This window comes from Pygoscelis adeliae, unplaced genomic scaffold (genome assembly GCF_000699105.1).
Source record: "Pygoscelis adeliae isolate BGI_AS28 unplaced genomic scaffold, ASM69910v1 Scaffold60, whole genome shotgun sequence".
Lineage (NCBI taxonomy): Eukaryota > Metazoa > Chordata > Aves > Sphenisciformes > Spheniscidae > Pygoscelis > Pygoscelis adeliae.
In genome coordinates this window covers 2,304,524-2,324,715 of record NW_008823954.1, presented here as the reverse complement: position 1 = coordinate 2,324,715, position 20,192 = coordinate 2,304,524, and the positions used below count along the sequence as shown (strand labels likewise).

Below are 20,192 nucleotides of genomic sequence, written 5' to 3'. Positions count from 1 at the left end.
TTTATTGATTTGGGGGAGCAAAAATTCTGTCTGAATCCAAGTATCATGAGAGAAGGTTCACACTGAATCTCGTGTCTGAACGATGTGTAACCTTTCCCTTGAATAACAGTTGTCCCTGTATTACTGGTGCCAATAATCAATAATGCTTTGAATTTTTCTATGTTTAGTTAAGTGTTTTGTCTGCCTATTTCAAGGAATAATTACTTAATAATGCATTTAGTCTACTTATGGAAAGTTGGGTCCTTATAAAGCCAGTTCTGTATTAGAGGTTAGAGCAGTTCATTCCAGTTGATGGCTGTCAAGTCCTCCTTGGGCAATTTTTTTTAATGTGTCTTTGAGGTGGTACCAAAGGGCCGTTGGCCATATCAGTACAATGAGGTTTTATAGTTTGAAAGTTAAAATAAATATTAGAATACAACCTAGAACTTATGCTGCTTATTTAATTGTGATTCCAGCCCAAACTATACATGAGCTTTTAGTTTGTGCTTGCGTTTAGGTCACGATTGTTCTTAGCTTTGTCTTGCTTGGGATAGGCGGGGGGTAAGAGTCCTGTGTTAGAATTTTTTTCTTTCCTCCAGTGGAGGTGTTACTAGGGGCGGTCTGGTATTGTGTTTGGAGGTTTTGTGGGCTGTATCTTTAGAGAAAGAAGACTCTATTTACTAAAGAAAGATGTAGTTCTCAGCTGATTGTAAAACTTGGCTTGTGGCTTAATAGATCCATTTCTGCTATGTACGGCAGAGCGCAGTTGATTTTTTGTGAATAGATTAAATAAGCTAGCTACCGTTTGTTGACTGAAGCCGTCGCAGCTGTGGGGTGAAAGCCGACTTCTCTTTTGTTTCATCCCAGCAGAGCTGCTAAAGGTCCAATTTCAGGATGTTAAGCAAGTAGTGGTGGCAAAATATGTGATAAAGTATGGCTTGACCTTCAAATGCCTAGCTTAGTTTGGAGACCTTAAAGGTAGCTGGTTCTTAAATCACTGACACACAAAGAGAGAACTATGCCATTTCTGCAAAATCATTTTCATGGTGGAGCAGATCTCTGCAGGGAGTATTCACCCCTTACGCTAACAAACAGGAGTATTGCTTAATTCTTTAATTCCTGGCACTTCTCCCTGTGTTGTGGGGTGGCTGGTTAATTTTATTATCCTTTACTTGTCAGAAACAATAAAACTATCGAGAAACTAAATTTCTGCTAGCGACAAACATTCAGAAATAATTTATTTCATTTAATAGACTTTATTTGAAAGTATTACCAAAATATCCAGGAATATTCAGTACAGGTCTGTTAGCACCGTGCTTCTAGACTGGGCTCTTCATAAAAGTGTTAGTTGCTGGAGGCTTCCAATAATCCACTTTTAAATATGCTAAAATCTCTATACGGCTTTTAAGTGGAAGGGCTGGTTTTAGTTTCTTCTCTGCACTTCATGCAAGTTTTCCCATCTTACTTTCAGTACCCTGCTACAAAGTTGTTCCTGACTTAGTGTTTGTGTTGTCACTGGGTACATGACACTTCAGCAGTACCGCCTCGGGTCTAGTTCCCTGTGTTTTAGCAAACAGCACTGATTCTGCAGCTGTGTTTTCCATCCTCATTTACTTTCTGGTTTGTTTTAGGTTTGGTTTGTTTTCTCCGTGTGATAAAAGGGCATCTGGATGTCCAGACTGAAAGTAATTTGAGTTAGTTCCGTCTCTGCTTGGAGGGGAGCCCTGCTGTGGCAAAATGCCATTCCCTCCCACTGTGTTCCTCCTAGTCACAGCTTCACTGGCCTCCGTTATTTTAGCGTATGTCTAAAAAAGCTTCATTGGATTCAAATAACTGAACGCTAGGAAGGGGGCAGACTGTAGGTATGGTATCTCTACTGCATCTGCAGTGGCAGCGTCAGAAACCGAGAGGGTGCAGAGGCAGGTTCCGCTCAGCCTGTATTTATTTCCATGCTCTGACCAGCTTCCCTAGGAGTAGCAGTTGGTCTTGGACTTTGCTCCTTCGAATTATTTGTGCTACCATTGGCCACGTTAGATCACTGAGCACAAGCACTGAGACACTCACCTAGCCCAAGGGTTTTAGCACAAGGATGGAAATGTCCATGACGTCTTCCCTGTAAAAATAAGGGGTCTTGCCCTGCTTCCTGTGAAAACAACGGTAAAACCCCTCGTGCCTTCAGTGGAAGTACGATTGGGCCCAAGAGTAGGATGTGAGCACCGTTTTGTACTGTAACAAAAAGAGCCACTTCAGCCCTTCCTTTATGCTGTTTGTCTTAAATGTCCAATAAATTAGAAACTGTATTATATGTAGGGACAGGTCAAATCTGTTCCTGCTCCCCAAACAGCCATTCCCCAGTGTTAGAGTATCGCATACACTGTACAAAATCAAGCTGTGATTCTGCCTTCTTATAAACTCTTTAGTATTTTCATTTAATCAAAAATATCTATCCAGATTTTTTAAATAGAAGCTTGATATATTAAATATATATTTTTTTAATTTGTTGGTTTGGATAGGGGTGGGCATTGTATGAAAACACTGGAGGGAGAGGAGTTCAAATGACACTGAGCCAGCCCTGCCACCAAAATCTGTATTCTCTTCCAAACACCTTCTGAGGGGAGAAAGAAAAAAACAAGGACAGCTAAGAGAAAGCAAATGAATGAATTTTCCTTTTCATCCCTGTTAAAATGCAGCTTTATTTCTCATTGTCATTACGCAGGCTGAGCATTCTTTTTTTCTTTTTTATATATATATACACATATATATATTTGAAGTGCTGTCTTAATTTAAGGGGGTATAGCTGTAAATAAGAAACTGGGTAGTAGCTGTTTGGGGAGTTCTGTTCAGCTTTAGTAATTTATTGGCTATTGGGAGTCAAACGTGCAAAGTCTTTTGTTAGGAAACTCAGAATCTGATTTCTTGTTTTGCAGCTGGACTTGTAAATACAAAAAATGTAGGACTGATTTAATGTCCAGTTTAAACTGGGCAGTTGCAAGCTCTCCCCATTTTTGTATGTACTGTAGATTAGTGTGTGTGTGTCTGTGTTAACTGTAGTGGGGTTTTGTCTGACAAGCCTGAAATTTATACTTTGAAATAAACTACTGGGTTTTTAACATTTTGAGTCATCTGTGCTTAGTTCCAGACATCTCAGGAGACAACTCTGTCCAAAGGAGCCCAGTGTGTGCTCTTTCGCTTCAGAAGTGCTGCCGCCTGGAGGAAGGGGGCACTGCAGGAGTTTCAGGTCGGCAGGCTTGTTGCCACCTTGCTCAAGTAACGTTGAGCAGCAATGGTTTGGCTCTAGGTCATTCCCAGAAAGTCAACTGCGTGATGCCGCCCTCCCAGCAAAAAAATGAAAGCAATGCTGTAACTTCTGGGAAGTCACCTTCCAGGTGGTTTTGCAAAGCAAAGAGGGGCTATGTATCCTGGGCAGACAGAATCCAGTAACTTGCACCCCAAAGTTGCCCCAGAGGGGGACAGGAATGGAAACCAGATTGCTGGTGCTACTCTCCCTCCAAGGGGCTGGGTTTGACCTCTGAAAAAATGGTCGTTCTTTTAGCAAGGGGCTTTGGACAAAGTACAGGAGCTGCCTTTGGTTTTTCACAGCACCCTTCAGGATTAGAGCCTTGAGCCTGCATGGCCTGAGTGGCCGTGCTTCTCAAGCCAGGGGGCAAGCTGTTGTGCAGAGAAGCAATTGCATCAGTCAAGGGTAATGAAATCGGGGGTAATAAAAAGGGCGTTTTAGTGCAGGAATCAAAAAAGTCTCTGCCCCCCACCCTGTTGCTTTTCAAGGGTAGAAGCTAGCGCTGTACCTAGATCTATGAAATATGTTGTGCAACTTAGTTGAGAACCTTACTAGAAGGCAGTATGCTAAAAGCGGTCGCTTGGACCCAAACTGTGCCGCCACATTGTAGAAAACTCAAATTGAGTACTTAAAACTTGGCCTTATTGACATGCCTACCCTGAGTTAGTGCTGAGCCCATACTTCAAGGGCATATAATTAATTTGTGATGGTAATAATTAGTTTTCTGGCACGCACTTACTAAAAATTGCTTCAAGTCACTGACTAAAAGATGGACTCTTGTGAAGTGATGCCTGGACACAATCACACTTGAAAGTCCAGAGAGTTTCTCAAACTGCCTATTTAGAATAGGAGTATGCATACTGCACGTAGTTTTTAGACCATTGGTTTTATCATAAAATATAGTATTACCACTCTGCTGAAGCACTGTTGTAATTGCAGTTTGTGCTGCTATAAAGGGAAGTGAGTAAGTGAACATCCAGAGGACTCACTCTGTTTTGCTGCAGGGTAGCTTTGCCATACACTCAATGGTATGTCTGGAGAGAAGTGCTACAACCTCAGAGCAGAATGTACATACAGCAAAGCGCACCACTGTAGACCACCAGTGCTTCTACTGTGTAACGTAAGGAAACTCATAAAAAAACAAACCACACACCCAGGAATGGGCTGAGAAATAACCTGACCCAACAGCACAGCACCAGGCCGCTGACAAAGAAATGAAGTTGGTTTCTCCCTGGGGAACGCTGTGCAGTCTTCCCTGGACAGCCACTGGTCAGACCTTGCATGGGTGGCTCCTGCTACAAGGGCAGAGGGTGCTGCCCCCTGTGAGAGCTGAGGCCATGCAGGGTATGCCCAGTAGTGCCTGTGTGCTGAACAGGGAAGGCGTGAGTTTGTCGGCGGATGTCAGAACAGGGGGATGGTAAAGGAAGCAAAAGCTTGCATTAGGTGTGGTAATGCTGGTGGTCTTGCTGGGAGGATTCCTTAAGTCTGTAGGCATTCTCTAGTGACTGAGCAGCAGGTTTCTTTTTATTATTGCAAAGGAGGGGTTTATCACAACCACTTCCCTCCCCAGCCCCCAAACCAAAGTAAGTCCCTTTCTAGCCAAGCCTTAAAACCTTAAGTTTAAAACACAGAAGCCACAGGGCTTGGCAAAACCTGCAAGCAGGGTGTGAAAAAGGGGGGCAGCTTCTGCCACCTTCCCATTTTTTCCCAGGGAGAGCTGCAGAGGGGAGTAAGACGATGAAAGAGACCTTTTAACATCACAGAGCTGCCTGAGAATTAAGCTGTCAGTTCTCTCTTGCCCCTGCCTGTAGGTCCATGGAGGAGCCTTCTCCTCCAGTCCCCAATGTTGCTGTGCTGGGGAGAGGAGCTGGACCCAGCTGCTGTGGTTGGCAGATCAACCTGGGCTGGCCTGCTGACAAAGAAAGCACACAGGACAGCACCGTAAGAGGAATGCAGCCACCTTTAACAGCACAACCATCAGAGGCAAAAAAAAAAAAAAGCCAGTCACATGGATTAGTCCTAAGGCTCATAAGGCCCCACTGATGTAAACATTTACTCATAGAAAAGGGGCTCTTAAAAGTAGAGCTCTGTTTTCCCACAGCTCTGGGTTTGAGAACAAAGCAACTCCTGCCTCAGGGGAGGAGGCTGAAGGTGGGAGAAAGGCAGAGCTCCCATTTCCATGCATATTTACAAATGGACCTGTCACTTGTGCTGCCTGTCTCCGCTCCCTGCAGGGGGAAGCACCCAGGCGTGCCCCCATCAAGAACACTGTCCAACACAGCAATCAACTGGCCATTTCCTGGGACCTGGGGACCAACTTTTAAACAATATTCTTCCATTAATATTTTTATATAAGATTGGGTGAAAAGGCAGTAAATACAACCTGCAACATTGCTGTGTTGCCTAGGAGTGACAGTCGAGTAGCGAACAGCCATCCTCCAGCCACTCCGTGCTTCCAGTCTCAAACAAGCAGCTGATTCTTGCTGGTTCTCTGCTTGCCGGCAGCTCAGATTCCAGTACTGCCCTTCATGACCCAGCTCCATTCCTTCTTTTAAGCATGCTCCTTAATGCCTGTTCAATTCAATTCAATCTGTGGCAGTGGCTCTGTAGCTGCCAGTCTCCAGTACAGGACTTTAAAACATGTCTCTCAATTAGAGCATCCCAGCAAGAGCTCACAAAGCTGACAAACCAGGCAGCGGGTGAGACACCCTTGATGATGGGCCTGCAGGAACAACAGACAGGCCTTCACAGGCTCCAAGCTGTCATGGTTTAACGCAAACAATACAAGTGTACATAAGTGACACATGGCAGGTAGAGCTTCTCAGCACTGAGCTGCCAGGGTCCAACAGAGAGGCAGGGCTGTTCATGCTCAGGGGGACATCACAAGTCCCCAGTGCCCCACTGCCCTTCATTCAGCACAGCTGGAACAGGGCAGGGAGGGGTGGCTGGGATTGCAAAACATTACACAGAGGTGGGCTGTGCGCACAGAGCTTGGGGCAAGGATGAGCTACACAGGGGCAAGGGCTGACACAGGGGCCAACATCCCTGGGATCCCAGCTGCAGGTGAGCAAGACACCTTCACTGATAGAGAGCCTCAGGGGTAGGAGTATTTAAAAACTCTGTGGCTAGGGCTGCCTCCTCCCCACTGCCTCTGGCAGAAGGCACCTGTGCAGCACTGCCATCTCTTTTGGCTCTTAAGAAGCACCAGGTGAACATCACATTCATCCCTCTAGCATGGGCACAGCTGCAACTGGCACATACACCAATGCATATACTTACAGTGTGGCTGTGTGTGTCTGGCTACCACAGCTGAGTAATTCTGCTGCTTTACCCTACAAAGAACCATATTGCAGCTGTACCGTGACAGCCAGATATTTAGGGTAGAACCTCACCCATGCTGCAGTAACTCACTCGCTTCCCCATCACACAAGCTAAACTCCAGGGGCCTGATCAAAACCTCACACTGCACCTCCTTCACCTTTGTAACACACAGCAGTTGCTTTGCAGTTTAGCTTGGACTGCCAAACAGCTCTTGCCTCATGGCCTTATTTTGTTTTACTTAATTCCATGTATACCATCTAACACAGAACAGCCCAGTGACTCGACTACTCAGGGTAAACATACAGAACTAAGAGTAATACGTACAGCCCCAGCCCTCACAGCCATCTTACTGTCACGTTCCACCTCCATAGCTGAGGAAGCAGGCAAAGAGATCATTGAACAACTGCACGGGCCGATCAGTAAGAGATCTATTGCACAGACACGTGCAGATCGGGTTTTTCCCTGCTGCTACACTGCAGCCTGGGGCAGGGTGGAGCATGTGAGGTGGTGTTTCAAAAAGCATCAGGCTGCTTTCAGAAATCACCAGGCACATCTCTTCACTACCTGTTGCAGCCTGACCTTTGCGTGCTGCTTTGGTGAGACAAAGGAAATCCTGCAGACACCATGCCCCGTGTGCCTGTCGTCTGCTGATCTGCCATGGAGAACACAGCCTTGACTCTTTGCTAGTGACATTCTTGGATGAGAAGCAGTTTGCAGCACATAGCCCTGGCTCAGACAAAAGGCAGACATCAAGCCAGCGCAGATGTAAGGCCACCATGGCCCAAAGCAGCCACCTGGCTTGGCCCAGCCCTGGCTGCAGGTCCCACCTTGCTACTAGAGACAGATCACTCATTGATCACATTGCAGTTCACTCCCGCTCTGGGAATAGCTGTGATGATGGCTCAGATCACCAAAATGCAGTGCCTTGCCTGCTTGCCATCAATCCTAGTCAGAAGAAGGGCCACCCAACTAGCTCAGAAGAGGAGAACATGCATTGGGCTGCACCGAGGCAGGCAATGTCAGTACAAAGTGCCTAGCAGGCAGGACAGGGGAAAGCAGGTAAGGCACAGGGATGTGGACATCCAGGTCAATTTATTGTTTCCATTAAAAAAAAAAATCCCATTTGGGACTATTAATGCTGGTTTTACAGGATCGGCCTCATGGTGACAAAATGAAAGTTGTACGAGTCTGGCAGGCCCTGGTGTCGCGTGTGGTTAAACCGTCTCCAGGTGAAGACAGGGAGACCACCCTGTACTGGGGGGCCATTGATTGCAGTGGCTGTGAATGCTGAAGCCAGGCGGAAATCTGACACCTGTAATAAAGGACAGGAGTTCAGGGCAAAATGGTGGCATGGTGTTTGAGATGCACCCATCCTACAGAGCAGGAATAGCTTCAGGAGATTTGATAACAACAAAGAAAGAGAGCAAGGGGAAATGCGTGCTGGTCAGGCAGCATTCCTCCCCTGCACAGAGGCATCTTCAGCCACAGAACAGCCAGCGCCAAAGGGCAGTAGCAAAGCACAAGCCCACGCTGCCCTCTAGCCCTTGCGCTATCCAGGGTGAGACAGGCAGCACATCTGCCCTCAGGACAATCCTCCCGGGGTTTGGGTGTCTCCAAAAGAGCTGGAGCTGCAGCAGGCAGCCTAGAGGGTCTGACCTAAGCTCTGCTGCATGTTAAGCACTTGGGCTGTCCCCTCGGGCACGGTCAGGGTAATTTAGGAAAGGACAAAGGCAGCACAAGAGTTAATGCTGCTGCCCAGACCCTGCCCTGTTCCTTCATTATCTCCCAAGAGGTTCCCAGCCTGCTCCATCTTCCCAAACTCAGAGACACTAACACTGCCTTTAGTGTTTACAACAGACTGGCATTAGCTTCACTGCCAGGTTTTGCTTCTGCTCTGGGCTATTTCTCTCAATGCCTCTCTTGGGTCCTCTGCCCTCCCTCAGCTCTGCGCATTCCCCTTGCCTAACTCTACTGGCAAAGGCATCACAACCAGCATGCACTGACCTGTTCCCTTACTAGACACCTCTACACAGCAATTTTCTGGATTCATCTCGTAATAACCAGCTCTGGGAGCTCCTACTGACCACTACAGCAGGCAGCTGGCCTGGGCTTGTGCAAGCTGAGTGGACACGCAGTCCTGGCAATGCCAAAACAGCCTCCACAAGGCCCATCCTAGCAGCCAAACTCACAATCCAGAAATGCAGCAGGCTGGTCCCCACAGGATAAAGCACCGTACGACCTCCCAGCACACCACGGCTAGGCAGCTGCTTACTCAGGTATTGCCCCTCACTGTGAAAATACCATAAAAGCTGCCTAGAAAAACTGCTGCTTTCTCCAGGACAGTGGGTCTAAGGATTTTCCCACATCCTCCCAGAAAGCCAAATGATCTTTACCAAACTTTGCTCAAAGTAGTTTCACAGAGAGGTGGAACCCTGGAGTAGGGCGACTCACGAGAGAGCCAGGCTTTTGCAAAGGTACAGCTAAAATGAGGCTGAAAACACATTCCTGTGGGCTCTGGGGAGGCACCCACACAGTCCCCATGAACAGGAGGCTGAGGCTGTGCAACAGTCACCTTCCCCAAGTGATATAAAGACTCATTTCAGCCTTCTCTTAGGCTCCTCCTGCTGCAAGGCTTCGGTGTTTAACCCCTAAGCACCACAAGTTCCCATGGACATCATTCTTTTGCACACCTCCCCCTTTATCCTCTGCCCTCTGCCACTGTGCCAGGACTGGTGTCAGGGACAGGAGATAGGGCTCTGCACAGAATTACCATCTCAGGATCTGCCCAAGCACTGGGAAAGCATGAAAAGAGGGAACAGACAGGCCTGGCCATGCCTGCAGGGAAACATGCTACAGGTCTGATAGGAGCACAAACAGGCTGCAGCAAACATTCAGCAGATACTGACATTGAGGTAATTTACCTTGGAGTCATAGCAGCCTGCAGGCACTGGAAAAGAAGGATTCAGGTCTTCCCGGCAGCAAATGGTGTTGCAAGGATTGTGTTCAGCATAAGGATCACGCTGGTAGTCTGGGGAGAAATGTGGTGGGAGGGAAGGAAGGAAGAAAAGAAAACAAATTAGTGCCCTCACAAAAAGCCTCTACTACCGATGCAAAGTCCCCAAGCCACTAAAAGCTGGATAAGTGCACTGGCAGAAACACAGGTCTATCACATTGCTCTCATACTCCTCCCCAGGTACCAGCTGGAAGTCAGTGCTTGAGATAGGACATGAAGTAGACAAGCTCCTAATCCAAGTCCATACAGCTATTTCTGCATCCCAGGGCCACCACTGCCAACCTCTAACCACAAACATCTGCAACTCCACATGATGAAAGCTTGCAGGAACTTTGTCAGAAGAGAAAAGCAGAAGAGAAAGGGAAGGGGGAAGAAGGGAAGGAAAAATGCAGCAGTGAGAGCCTTTGTTTTCCTGTTCTGGACTAAAGTAAGTGGCAAAGAGCAAAGCCTTTGAACACCCATTGCAGTAGCTGCAAGCTAGGAGGGGAAGGCAGACAAGCCTCAAACTATGAGCATGCTGCTACTCACAGCCCAAACAGTAGCGATACCCCACCCTGGGAGAGGCCTCTCAAACCCCAAGCCCGGTAATCAGCGTGCTCCCTATAATTGGAAATAAAAACATAGCATCTAAAGCTATCTGTACTTAGAGATGGGCTTAGCGAGAAGTTAATTAAGCTGTTTTTAATCCAGTTAAGGAGAACCCTGTCAGGGAAAAAACAGAGCAGAGCATTACCTACCAAAGATCATTCTGCCTGAACAGGGAAAAAAGAAGCCAAACTGACCTAACTTTTACACTAAATACTCCGGCCTGATCTGACCTAACTCTTGCTTAGGATTGAGGCTTTCAAGATTGACAAGCTGTAGATGAATTGGGTAACAGCAGTCCAGAGTCTCTTAGAGTGTCAGAAGCTCTCTGGAAAGGTCAAACTGCAAGCCCAAGGGCCCTTGTTCTAGAAGGAAACCAGTCTTGTTTCTATTAGAGTAATTTTAGCCTGGTTTCCTACCTCGACAGTGAGCTTGTGTTATCTTTTTGCTTTGTGTGTATTCTGCACCTAGGGTAATACAACTCTGATCTGTACGTGAGGCTGCAGTTTCCCATTATAATCCCAGAAATAAAAGTAACACTGCTTTATTAAGATCAGCTCCACAGTACATAAACACGTCTTACTGTTGTATCTCATGATGTACTTCATGCTTTCCAAGTTGGTCACCTTGCCCTGGTCTCGACGGAATATTTTTGCTCTCGGAGCAAGCTCGTAAGAGAAATCCATGCCATACTTCTCAACATACGACGCATACCCACTGAGATTGTAAATCTTTTTATGGAAAGGGATATTATATGAAGGCCAGTAACCTGCCAGAGACAAAACCCAATCTGTTAATCACTTAGAAAAGCTGAACGCTCTTGTTTATACCAAGAAAGAAAAATAAAGCATTTTCCATGGTACATTGCCTAAACAGCATGTCGAGGAATAACATGTAAAACTGGTTTGAACACAAGAAAATAAAGCAATAGTCACTGGCATGACCAGGGTTGACTCCCAGTATAACACCACTGTAGACTGTACCCAGGCAACCCACCCCCAGACTTCCACCCTGAGGACTCATCCTGCAAAACAGCTGAGATCAGACTTGCAGGAGTCTGAGGTGAACAAGCAAAGCAGTCACAGCCCTCCTACAGAGGTTTCCCTGCTCAGAGGAGTGTAAGATTGTTTACATCCACCAAACTTCCCAGCAAGAGGCTTGAAGTCACTCCCTTTTCCCCCCACTTCCCATCTCACCAAGGCGGAGTAATAGACCGTGCTGAGATGTCAGGGACAGATGGACACACACGGACCACAGAGCTAATAGGGGTGAACAGGAGGCAGGTCAGCAAAGAACACACACACACGCTTTGTGCAGTGGTGGTTGGAAAGCTGTGGTTGCTCACGGTGATAAGAAGAGATGGGCAATAGCTGCACGTTTGCCAGTATGTCTTTGAGGGTTAAGAAGTGATTGATCAGCAAAGCAGAGCCCTGCCCTAACTTTTTCAAGAGCAAGAGTGAATCCTACAGTTTTGTTAACTCTAAAAGAGCAGGGTTACCAGCCAGAACTCCAGAGAGAGTTTTAGGTAGGCAACATACAACTGCCTGAAACAAGACTAGTCTAGAAAGCAGAAAAGCTTGTAAAGAGCCAGGAGACCATCCAGGTCATGATCTGGGTACAGCAAGTCCTGGAAGAAATAAAAATAGACACCTGTACCTTAACGTTTAATTTTTTTTTTTTTTTTTTTTTTTTGCAAGGCAGGCACTAAGGAGTTTAGGCAGAGAGTATATAACATGAGCTAGTTCCAAGAGCAGCACACTATCGGGTTCTCTCCAAAGCACTAGCATTCCTGTTGTCAGTGGGGAATGCTGCTTCTCAAATCACACACACCAGGATTTGGCTTAGAGATTTACTATGTATATGCTGGTAAATCCAGCACTCCATGTATTAACTTCAGCCCAGCAGAACGTGAGGAGTCTGGCTGTAAAATGCTCAAGAAATCAACTGGGACTCACTGCGAGTGATACACACGGGTACAAACCAAACTTCCTGAAGGACAGAAACACAGACAGCATAAGCACTGGAACGCTACCCAAGCGGAGGCCTTACCAGCTTAGGTTCTGCCTAGCATGCAGCAGAGACGGGAATACCCTGTTTGCTGGCATTTGCTTACATGACCTAGAGCCTACCTGAAGGAAACAGGTTGTGTACATGTTTTGTTGTAATACAGGCATCCTCCAGAAATGAGCACACTTGCCAGCCTCTGATGACACAGGCCGGAGGATACGGATACATCAGCTTCCAAACCAGTAGGGTTTAGTTGTGATTCAAAAAGGTGCTATGTCTCACATGAACCAGTGCATACAGATGACCTTCTCCCACCTGGAAAAACTTTTTGTTTAAATTGCTAAAACAGAGGAAGCTATTTGAAATTCTCCTCCAGAAAGAGCTCTTCTGTGTCTCAGGCTTTGCAAGACTGCAAATCCCAGGCAGGCAGTGCAGCACCCAACCTGAGGCAGGCTTTACCCAATGGCTGCTATAAGCCAGTGAGACCTGCCTGTTAGGCCTGGCAGGGTGAACAGTGACAAAAACAAGTCAGAGATGGTGTAAGGTTGAAAGGGGGGCGAGGAGGACAACATGAAGGCGGCAAGAAGTCTTTGAAACAAAATGCCTTCCTCTTCTGCCCGTTAGAGGAAGAGATGGCAGCAATACTGAGAGGTAGAACAATGATAAGATATGGTGGAAGAGACTGAGATCCCAGGTTCTGATCTAACGTGATGCTTTTGATGCTGAAATGGATGCATTATTCACACATCATCAGGAAACATGAACTGCAGCCTGCTCCTGTGCCCTATCCCTATACTGGAGACGGTACTGCGCTCCCCCACCTCCTCTAAAGGATTCCTGAGTTTTCATTGTCAACACACAGAAAACACCTTGACATCTTTGCCTGTAAAGGGCAACATAAGAGATTCCTGGTTTTTAGAACTCACCTGCACTGGCCTACGAAACAAGCTGACAGAAGCCTTAAAAAAAAAAATCTTTCCATTTTCAAACCCATGTAAGAAAATGCTTCCTTTTTCCTCAGATACAGGGCTTAGAACAACAATGCCTGCGTTTGTTCACCTGAGAACTCAATTCTCATTCTCTGTTGTTTCTAGGTTTATGCTTGAAAGAGACTTAAAAAGCCAATGCTGGTACAAACTCACTCTGACCAGACCAGAGTGTCAAAAGTGCATAAGCTCTGGATACCGGCTACAAGGCTATTATGAAGTGTGCCAGGGTCAGCTATTCTACAAACACTTTAAGCCAGCACTGCTCTTGAGAAAGGCAAACTTCCTTCACCTGGGCTGCTCCAAGCACCAGGGAACAGGGCAGGGGCCTTGATGGGACTTGTCTGGTGTCCTGCGTGGCACGGAGGAGTCCAAATCTGCTGCTTACAGGAGCAGTGCTGGCTTACAGCAGCTGAGGTCTCTAAGGCAGCACTTCTGCGGTGCTTAGCCCACCCTGTGTGCGGAGGGCTGTCCTTCTAATGTTTAAACTCCCAGAGACTGACTGCTGTGTTATCCAATTTAGGTGTATTTAGACACCTGGGAAAAGCCATACTGTAAATGTAAAATAGTATGTAACTTTAATACATGCTGCCACCTTCAAGAACAGAGCAGCCATAAGATCTCCTAGGAGAATAAGAGGACACTGTGTGCCCAAGCCCAGAGGTTGGGCTCAGTCCTACAGAGAATCCCACACAGCAGCTCGAGTCACTGCTGAAAAGGAACTCAGGGAACCCTCTAAGCCCGGCCTCTCTGCACAGGTGCAGCCCTGCCGTGACGTGGTTGCATTGCTTCAAGTGCCAGAGCTACAGGGTCTCTATTAGCTTGTTTGTCTGCACCACAGAGAAGCATTTCACCGCCTGAACTACACACAAACACTGGAAGATAAGGTGCAACAGCCTACTTTCATACCTTCAATGGATAAAGGAACCAGAGAAGCATAAGGGAGAGACACAGGATTTTTCCAAATTATTGGTTAGAAACATCTCATGAAACCATATTGACATTGTGGCAATGCCTAAAATAAGCCAGAACTTCCCAAGGAGCCAGAAACAAGGAAAAATTCCAAAGGGAAACAACCCCAGCTGCTAACATAAAGGCATTTCCAGTCATTTTGATGATGAAGAGCAAATCATCAATTCACCTCCTCAGCATGTGATTAGAGGAGAGAGCACAAAGCACCAGACACACACTTAAATGTGTGGAATGCACTCAGGCTTTTGGATGCTGACATTAAGTGTCTAGAAAACACTTGTGAATGAAACCTGACAGTGGGTGTTTTGCTTCACCTAGATTTTTGCTTCTTTGTTTTCCATCAAGTTGTTGCTAGTCTTGCTAGGGGACTAAGGAATCTTTTAAACAGCAAATATTTATCAGATAACAGAGCTCCAGAAAAGTTCAGGAGCTGAATCTAACAAAGAACTTCTCTCGTATTTAAAAGCTCATCTCCTTGTAGGGTGACCCACTCACTGAACATTTCAAGTAGCCCACAGCATCACAGTTATTTAGCACTGCTTCAAATAGACCTCACCTTTTTCCTCATGGGTCTCTAAGACAAGGCAAAATAATACCAGAAAAAAAAGCAAGAAAGAAAAAGAAAGAAAGAAGGTAAAGTCTATTTTTCCCCTCCCCTGCTTCTAAGAAACACAGATGCTCACTATATTTCTGCCACAGTATACAGGAGAAATGAATATAACATAAAAGACCTGGCAACAGAGGGATGCTCACACAAAGCTTTCTAACTTGAAACTCAGCACTAGTGTTCAATAAACCCTTCCCATGCACAAAGCACCATTCTCCATCAGCTGGCACAAAGAGATGGCTTTCCTAAGCCAGTAACTACTATAGGAGCTATTACCTTTCCGGAGAATATTTGTTTGATCAGAATACTCCACAAGGGTTGGGATCTGCTCAACAATGTACAATGCACCATCATCAAGGCTCTTCTGCAGCTTGACCTTCTTCAGGTCCAGCACCATGTACTGATTGTTGTAGGTCCCTAGGTATGACAGCAAAGACAGTTACACATCCTGCCTGGAGAAGCAAAAGGGTACAAGGGAGAGAAGGAACACATTCTTTTTCCCAAGATTCATATGAACGTGTACTTACCAGAGTTGCACTTCGAGAAGGTTTCCGCCCAAGTTTTGCCACCATCTGCCATCATGTTAGCAATGCGGACCCTCTGCCAAGCTAACAGGGATTCAGGCACCACTTGCTTAATGAGAGTTTGGTTGAATACACTGTTCGTAGTCTGCAACATTATCAAGCCGCTGCCTAGTATGTAAAAGTCATCCAGGGACACCAAAAAGCCTTAAACAGCAATAATACAAAATTTGTTACCTTTGTGAACCTTTGATATACTCATAGAACAAAACAGAGAGACAAGCCAAGAGGATATGAATGAGTCAACATGTGTGTGTTTGAAATCAAACTGTACAAATATTAAAGATGAGGTGGCGACTTCTGCAAGTGCTTTAAACCCACCTGTCAGCACAGTTTCTCATTTGTCATGCTTTCAACACACAACCTAATTCTTTGTCTGGAGTGTTTGCTTCATGTTTGCATCCCAAGCTTAGAAGTTTCTCCTTCATATGTCAAGCTATGTCTTATTCTTATGCTAAGGATTACATACTGTAAATGCCTAGTGAGTGTTTGTTTCTAACAAAGGAATTCCTTTAAAAAAATACAACAAAGAAAACCAAAACAAAAGTACAAACTCCACAAAGAGATCTTCATCAACCAGTTTCAGGACAACAGGTATTCCTTTAAATTAATCCCTTCTGGACTAGATCTAGCCAAGCAAAAAATCTTCCTTCTAGTTTAATCTTTTTCAGTCTAACTATTCTTAAAAGCATCTCCAAGAAGTGGGCACCTCTTAAATCATAAACCACATCCTACATATGAGAGAAAGTTTTACCTACTCCTCTTTCTGACATGTTGTCATTGGTTTTTTTATGCCTATCAGCCCTGCAAACTCAACACAGCGATGGATCTCTGGGCAGGATTACCTTCCAAGTTACACGCCAACAGAAGTACTAGGTCCCAACTGCAGTTCCCACGCCAGGAGGTGGTATACAGAACTGCAAAGGTCAGCTATAATGCCATGGATAGCATGGTGACTACTTACAAAGCAGAGATAACTTGACTTTGAGATTCCCCAGCAGATACAGGGCTGCCAGGTTGGGGAAGAAAGGTTGTTAACTGGAGCTCCTGATGGGGAAGTCATCCAGAACCTGGTCTCTTGCTAATGAGTTTTTAATGGTATCACTCTTTAAAGAGTACAAAATGCTAAAATGCTGCTCAACAGCTTAATAGTCGAGTTCCACTATGAAATCTTCTACAGCGAGCTTTATTAATGCACTTTGCAAACAAACTAAGGTCAGCAACCTATGACAGCCAGAAAGACGACTCAGCTCTGCCTCCTATGCCTGGGCTTTCATCAAAAGGCAGACCTCCTTCAAGCAAAAGTAGTGTTTAAGGGCTCTGTTACAGCAAGATTTCTTTAAAGTCCCAAGTTCTCAGATCAGAACAGATCCAGGAAAATACACTCTGTGGTCACCTGTTCTCTAAAAATATGTCAGTATAGAACAGGCAGAGCACCCTGGCACCTTGTGGTTCCTAGTATTTTATTCCTGGAGAACAGAAAAAGTGTGTCAATAAATTATGTACATCAACAGCAGAGTTCTCAAGTAAGTAAGGACAAGTGAAACACTCTAAACCTGGCTTTGCCAGTCTATTTTATACAAAGCCGTGGGATACTCCAGTGACAAACTGTTGTGTAACAAGTCGAGTGCTTGCCCAAACAGAGACAAGAAATGAAATTGCTAAACAATTGTGATGTGAATTGAACACCAAGTCCCACGTGGGTGCCAATGCCAAGTGCCCTACTTCAAAATAAACCAAATAGTTTTTTCTTCTTTTTCAATCAACAGCTAAGGCAAAACAGAAAAACTCAACTCAAAGCAAGTGTCAACACAAGGAATGATGCTGAATTAAGTGAAGTTTGAACTCGAATTCAAATCAATTGCAAAGGTCAGCTAAGCTAAAAACAAGGGGATTTCCTTCTGGGCCTTAGTATGTACCAAGTTTTATCCTGCAATGTTTTATAATACAGCATGCCCTCCATGATGCACCATTACTAGCCTAATTATTCCGAGACAATATATACCATTTTGACTTAAGGCATAGGCACCCCTGGAACAACTGAGAGTTAAAACACATACAACAGGTTTACCCAGGGCAAAGACATCCACAAAAATAAAACCTGGGTGAAGCCTAGAGATATCAGCAGATATTTGATGTCCTCTTGTGTCGTTCTTGTCTTTTTAAGTATGTATGGGGATCTGTTGTAATTGAAAATGCCTTTTATGCCAACTGTTACCTCACTGTACGGTTCACCTACTTTTTCTGTAAACCCATCTCCCATTTTGATCAGCAACTCAATTCCCCCCCCCTCAATCCCCCCCCCCCCCCATTTTCCCCTCCCTCCAATGAACCTAACTCTTCCTACAAAGAAACAAGTAAAAGCACTTCTGATTGCATCTTCTGGGTCTGAGCCATTTAGATTCAGTTTCCAATCACCACTGGAATGAAGTTTCCAGAGTCTGGAGTTTGATTCATCATGACAATATTAATCACCCAAGCAAAGCAAAATATTTTTTTAAATCTGAGCCACAGTGTTCTCCAGAGAGTCAGCACACCAAAGAGTATGTGGGGGGTAACACGTTCCTGGCAGCTATTGTTCCTAAAGAGGTAGGCTGCTGCTTTCTGAACCAGATGGCATCAGCTTTTTTGGTGTTTTAAAAGGTTATTGTGCTCACTCAAGTACAGAAAGGGTCAGTATTACAGACTGGAAGTCAGAGACATGAGGTCTAGCCATCACCTCACAGGGATGAGAGTAGCTCCCAGCTGAGATGCTCAATGCTCTGGGCTATAAACACACTTGGCAATGGGAAAAGACATGTCTCCTCTGGATTAGCTTTCTTAATGCCATCAGGAGCTGCTTCTCATGCCAAGACTGAACTCCCACCAGCTGCCTTCCTTCCACTTGCAGACCTCTCCTAGGCACTAAGAAATAGCACATCCCACACTATAGCTCTGGCCTCTCATCTCCAGAGTGCATTAGACGCTTTCCCTCTGCTTCCCTCCAGGTTTTTAGACAGATGATGGAGGGAGCAGGGAAGGAAGAAATGGTCTGGCAATACTGCATGAGCAAGCTGGTCCCCCGAATACAAGAGGTACCGCCCTTTCCATGTCTTGTTCCTCCTAGCTCTTGCTCAGGCTGTAGGGAAGGATAATGCTGCACTTTCTGATCCTGCACTAACACCAGATTACTTCAAAGCAAGGGACACGTTACTTCTCTCCTGCCTTAGCAGCACACGTATAGCCATCCATCAAGACAACTTGTGCCATCTTGTTCCCATGCCATAGCCTGTCTCAACCAAGCAAGATCCCGACAGCAGACTAGAGGAGCAAAGGTAGCAGTAAAGTTCCTCTCAACTGTTTTGCTTAAACAGCTAAAATCAGAGTAACATACTTAACAAGGCTGTGGCTCAGCCCAGAGAAAGCAGGCCACTACCCAAATCAGAGTGCTTGGGTCCAAATGGTAGATTCCCTTTCTTAAATGGGGTTCAAAACTAACTGTTCAAGAAGAGGTCCATCCAAATGAACAGAAATCTTGGGAGCTGCTGTCCAAGGAAAACTGCAAATTTCATCAGTTAATTGGGCTCATTTCTTTGAATGCCTCATTGGGGCAGTGTAGAGCAGTGACTGCCTAGTGGGGGGGAGGGGGGCCTTCTCTCTGATCTTTTACTAGATATGTCCTGCAAAGCACAGCACCTACCTAGTCTCTGTCATCGCATTTCTTACCACCCCACCCCCCCAATGAGCATAGCTTCAGTTAACATTTGTGAGCAACTGTAATGTGTCTGTACAATTTAAGTTCCCTCTGCTGTGCATAGATTCACCAACCACATTAAGTACTTATGTCCAGAGCTTGAACAAGACACTGAAGTTAGGGGTGCCCAAGCATTCAGCTCAGAGACATTCCTCCTTTCCAGGGGTTCACAGAGCTGTTCTACATGCAGCTCTGCACAGATGCTTTCAACAGAAGAAAAAGATAAGACTATGAGCAGACTTCAAGTGAGGATTAGGATTAGTGTGGAAACGAGCAGCGAGTGCCTAAATCATTCTGCAAAAGCAGAGATTACCACTACCGTTCACTTCCACTTGACTGTGCCTCTGCAGCGCTGTTGCTCTGAAAGGGACAAAGCAGCAAAGAGAGGACATGCTGTAACAGCGGACATTTGAGCATGCTGGCAGGAATGTGGGGAACTGCTGTGGAAGCCGGGATGGACTCTGCAATTCCTGCCTGTCCTCCTACCTGCTCAATCACAGCAGAAACAAGGAAGCGTGAGTCCCTCTAGCTGTATCGTAATGCACACGCTGACATGCATCATGGTTAGTGAATAGTCTTAGATCCTTTGAGTCACAACAAATATTAATTTTTGCAGTGTAGTAGCCTGTCTTTTGAAACTCAGTAAATAAACAGTCTGGACAATTTTACTTTGTGACCCCAGGAGAAACTGGGGAGTTGGCACATTCTTTCTCAGAAGGCAAACAACTCCTTGAAGCTTTTTTGACACAGCCTTCAGACAGCGGAAGAGTTTTACTTCATCTACTGGATGACAGAAATCTTTTAATTACTCAGGTGTCACTGAAGGTCTGGAAGGACATCTGTCTTTTAATGCTCTTTGTTTCCTCCAAAAGTCAATACTTCGATGTATTGGATCCTATGTATATTAGGATCATGTTACTATTCAGGAGAGCTTACTAGCTTGGCCTTTCTTACTGGTTCTTAGTGTCTATCAGGACAGAGAATAAGAGTGGGAACCTGCATGCAGGGAGAAGTTACAGTCCTCAAGTTGAACTGTGGCCAGGACCTGCAGATTCCTTCATCAGATGCCCTGAAAATATAAGGCTTCGTCTCATCACAACATGGAGCAGA

The 20,192-nt window shown here is 45.5% G+C and overlaps 1 protein-coding gene across 1 annotated transcript in view; it reads right to left on the bottom strand.

The window, feature by feature from the left end:
- Positions 1 to 7,659: 7,659 nt before the first annotated feature.
- The window catches only part of PLBD1 (phospholipase B domain containing 1), a 39,835-nt gene continuing 27,302 nt past the window's right edge, over positions 7,660 to 20,192 (bottom strand). Inside the window, exons 8-12 of the mRNA XM_009322865.1 lie at positions 15,296 to 15,496; positions 15,045 to 15,185; positions 10,780 to 10,965; positions 9,520 to 9,626; positions 7,660 to 7,910 (exon numbers count right to left, since the gene is read on the bottom strand). Of these exons, the coding sequence (XP_009321140.1) occupies positions 7,743 to 7,910; positions 9,520 to 9,626; positions 10,780 to 10,965; positions 15,045 to 15,185; positions 15,296 to 15,496 (803 nt within the window). The 3' untranslated portion in view covers positions 7,660 to 7,742. The remainder of the gene's footprint in view (positions 7,911 to 9,519; positions 9,627 to 10,779; positions 10,966 to 15,044; positions 15,186 to 15,295; positions 15,497 to 20,192) is intronic.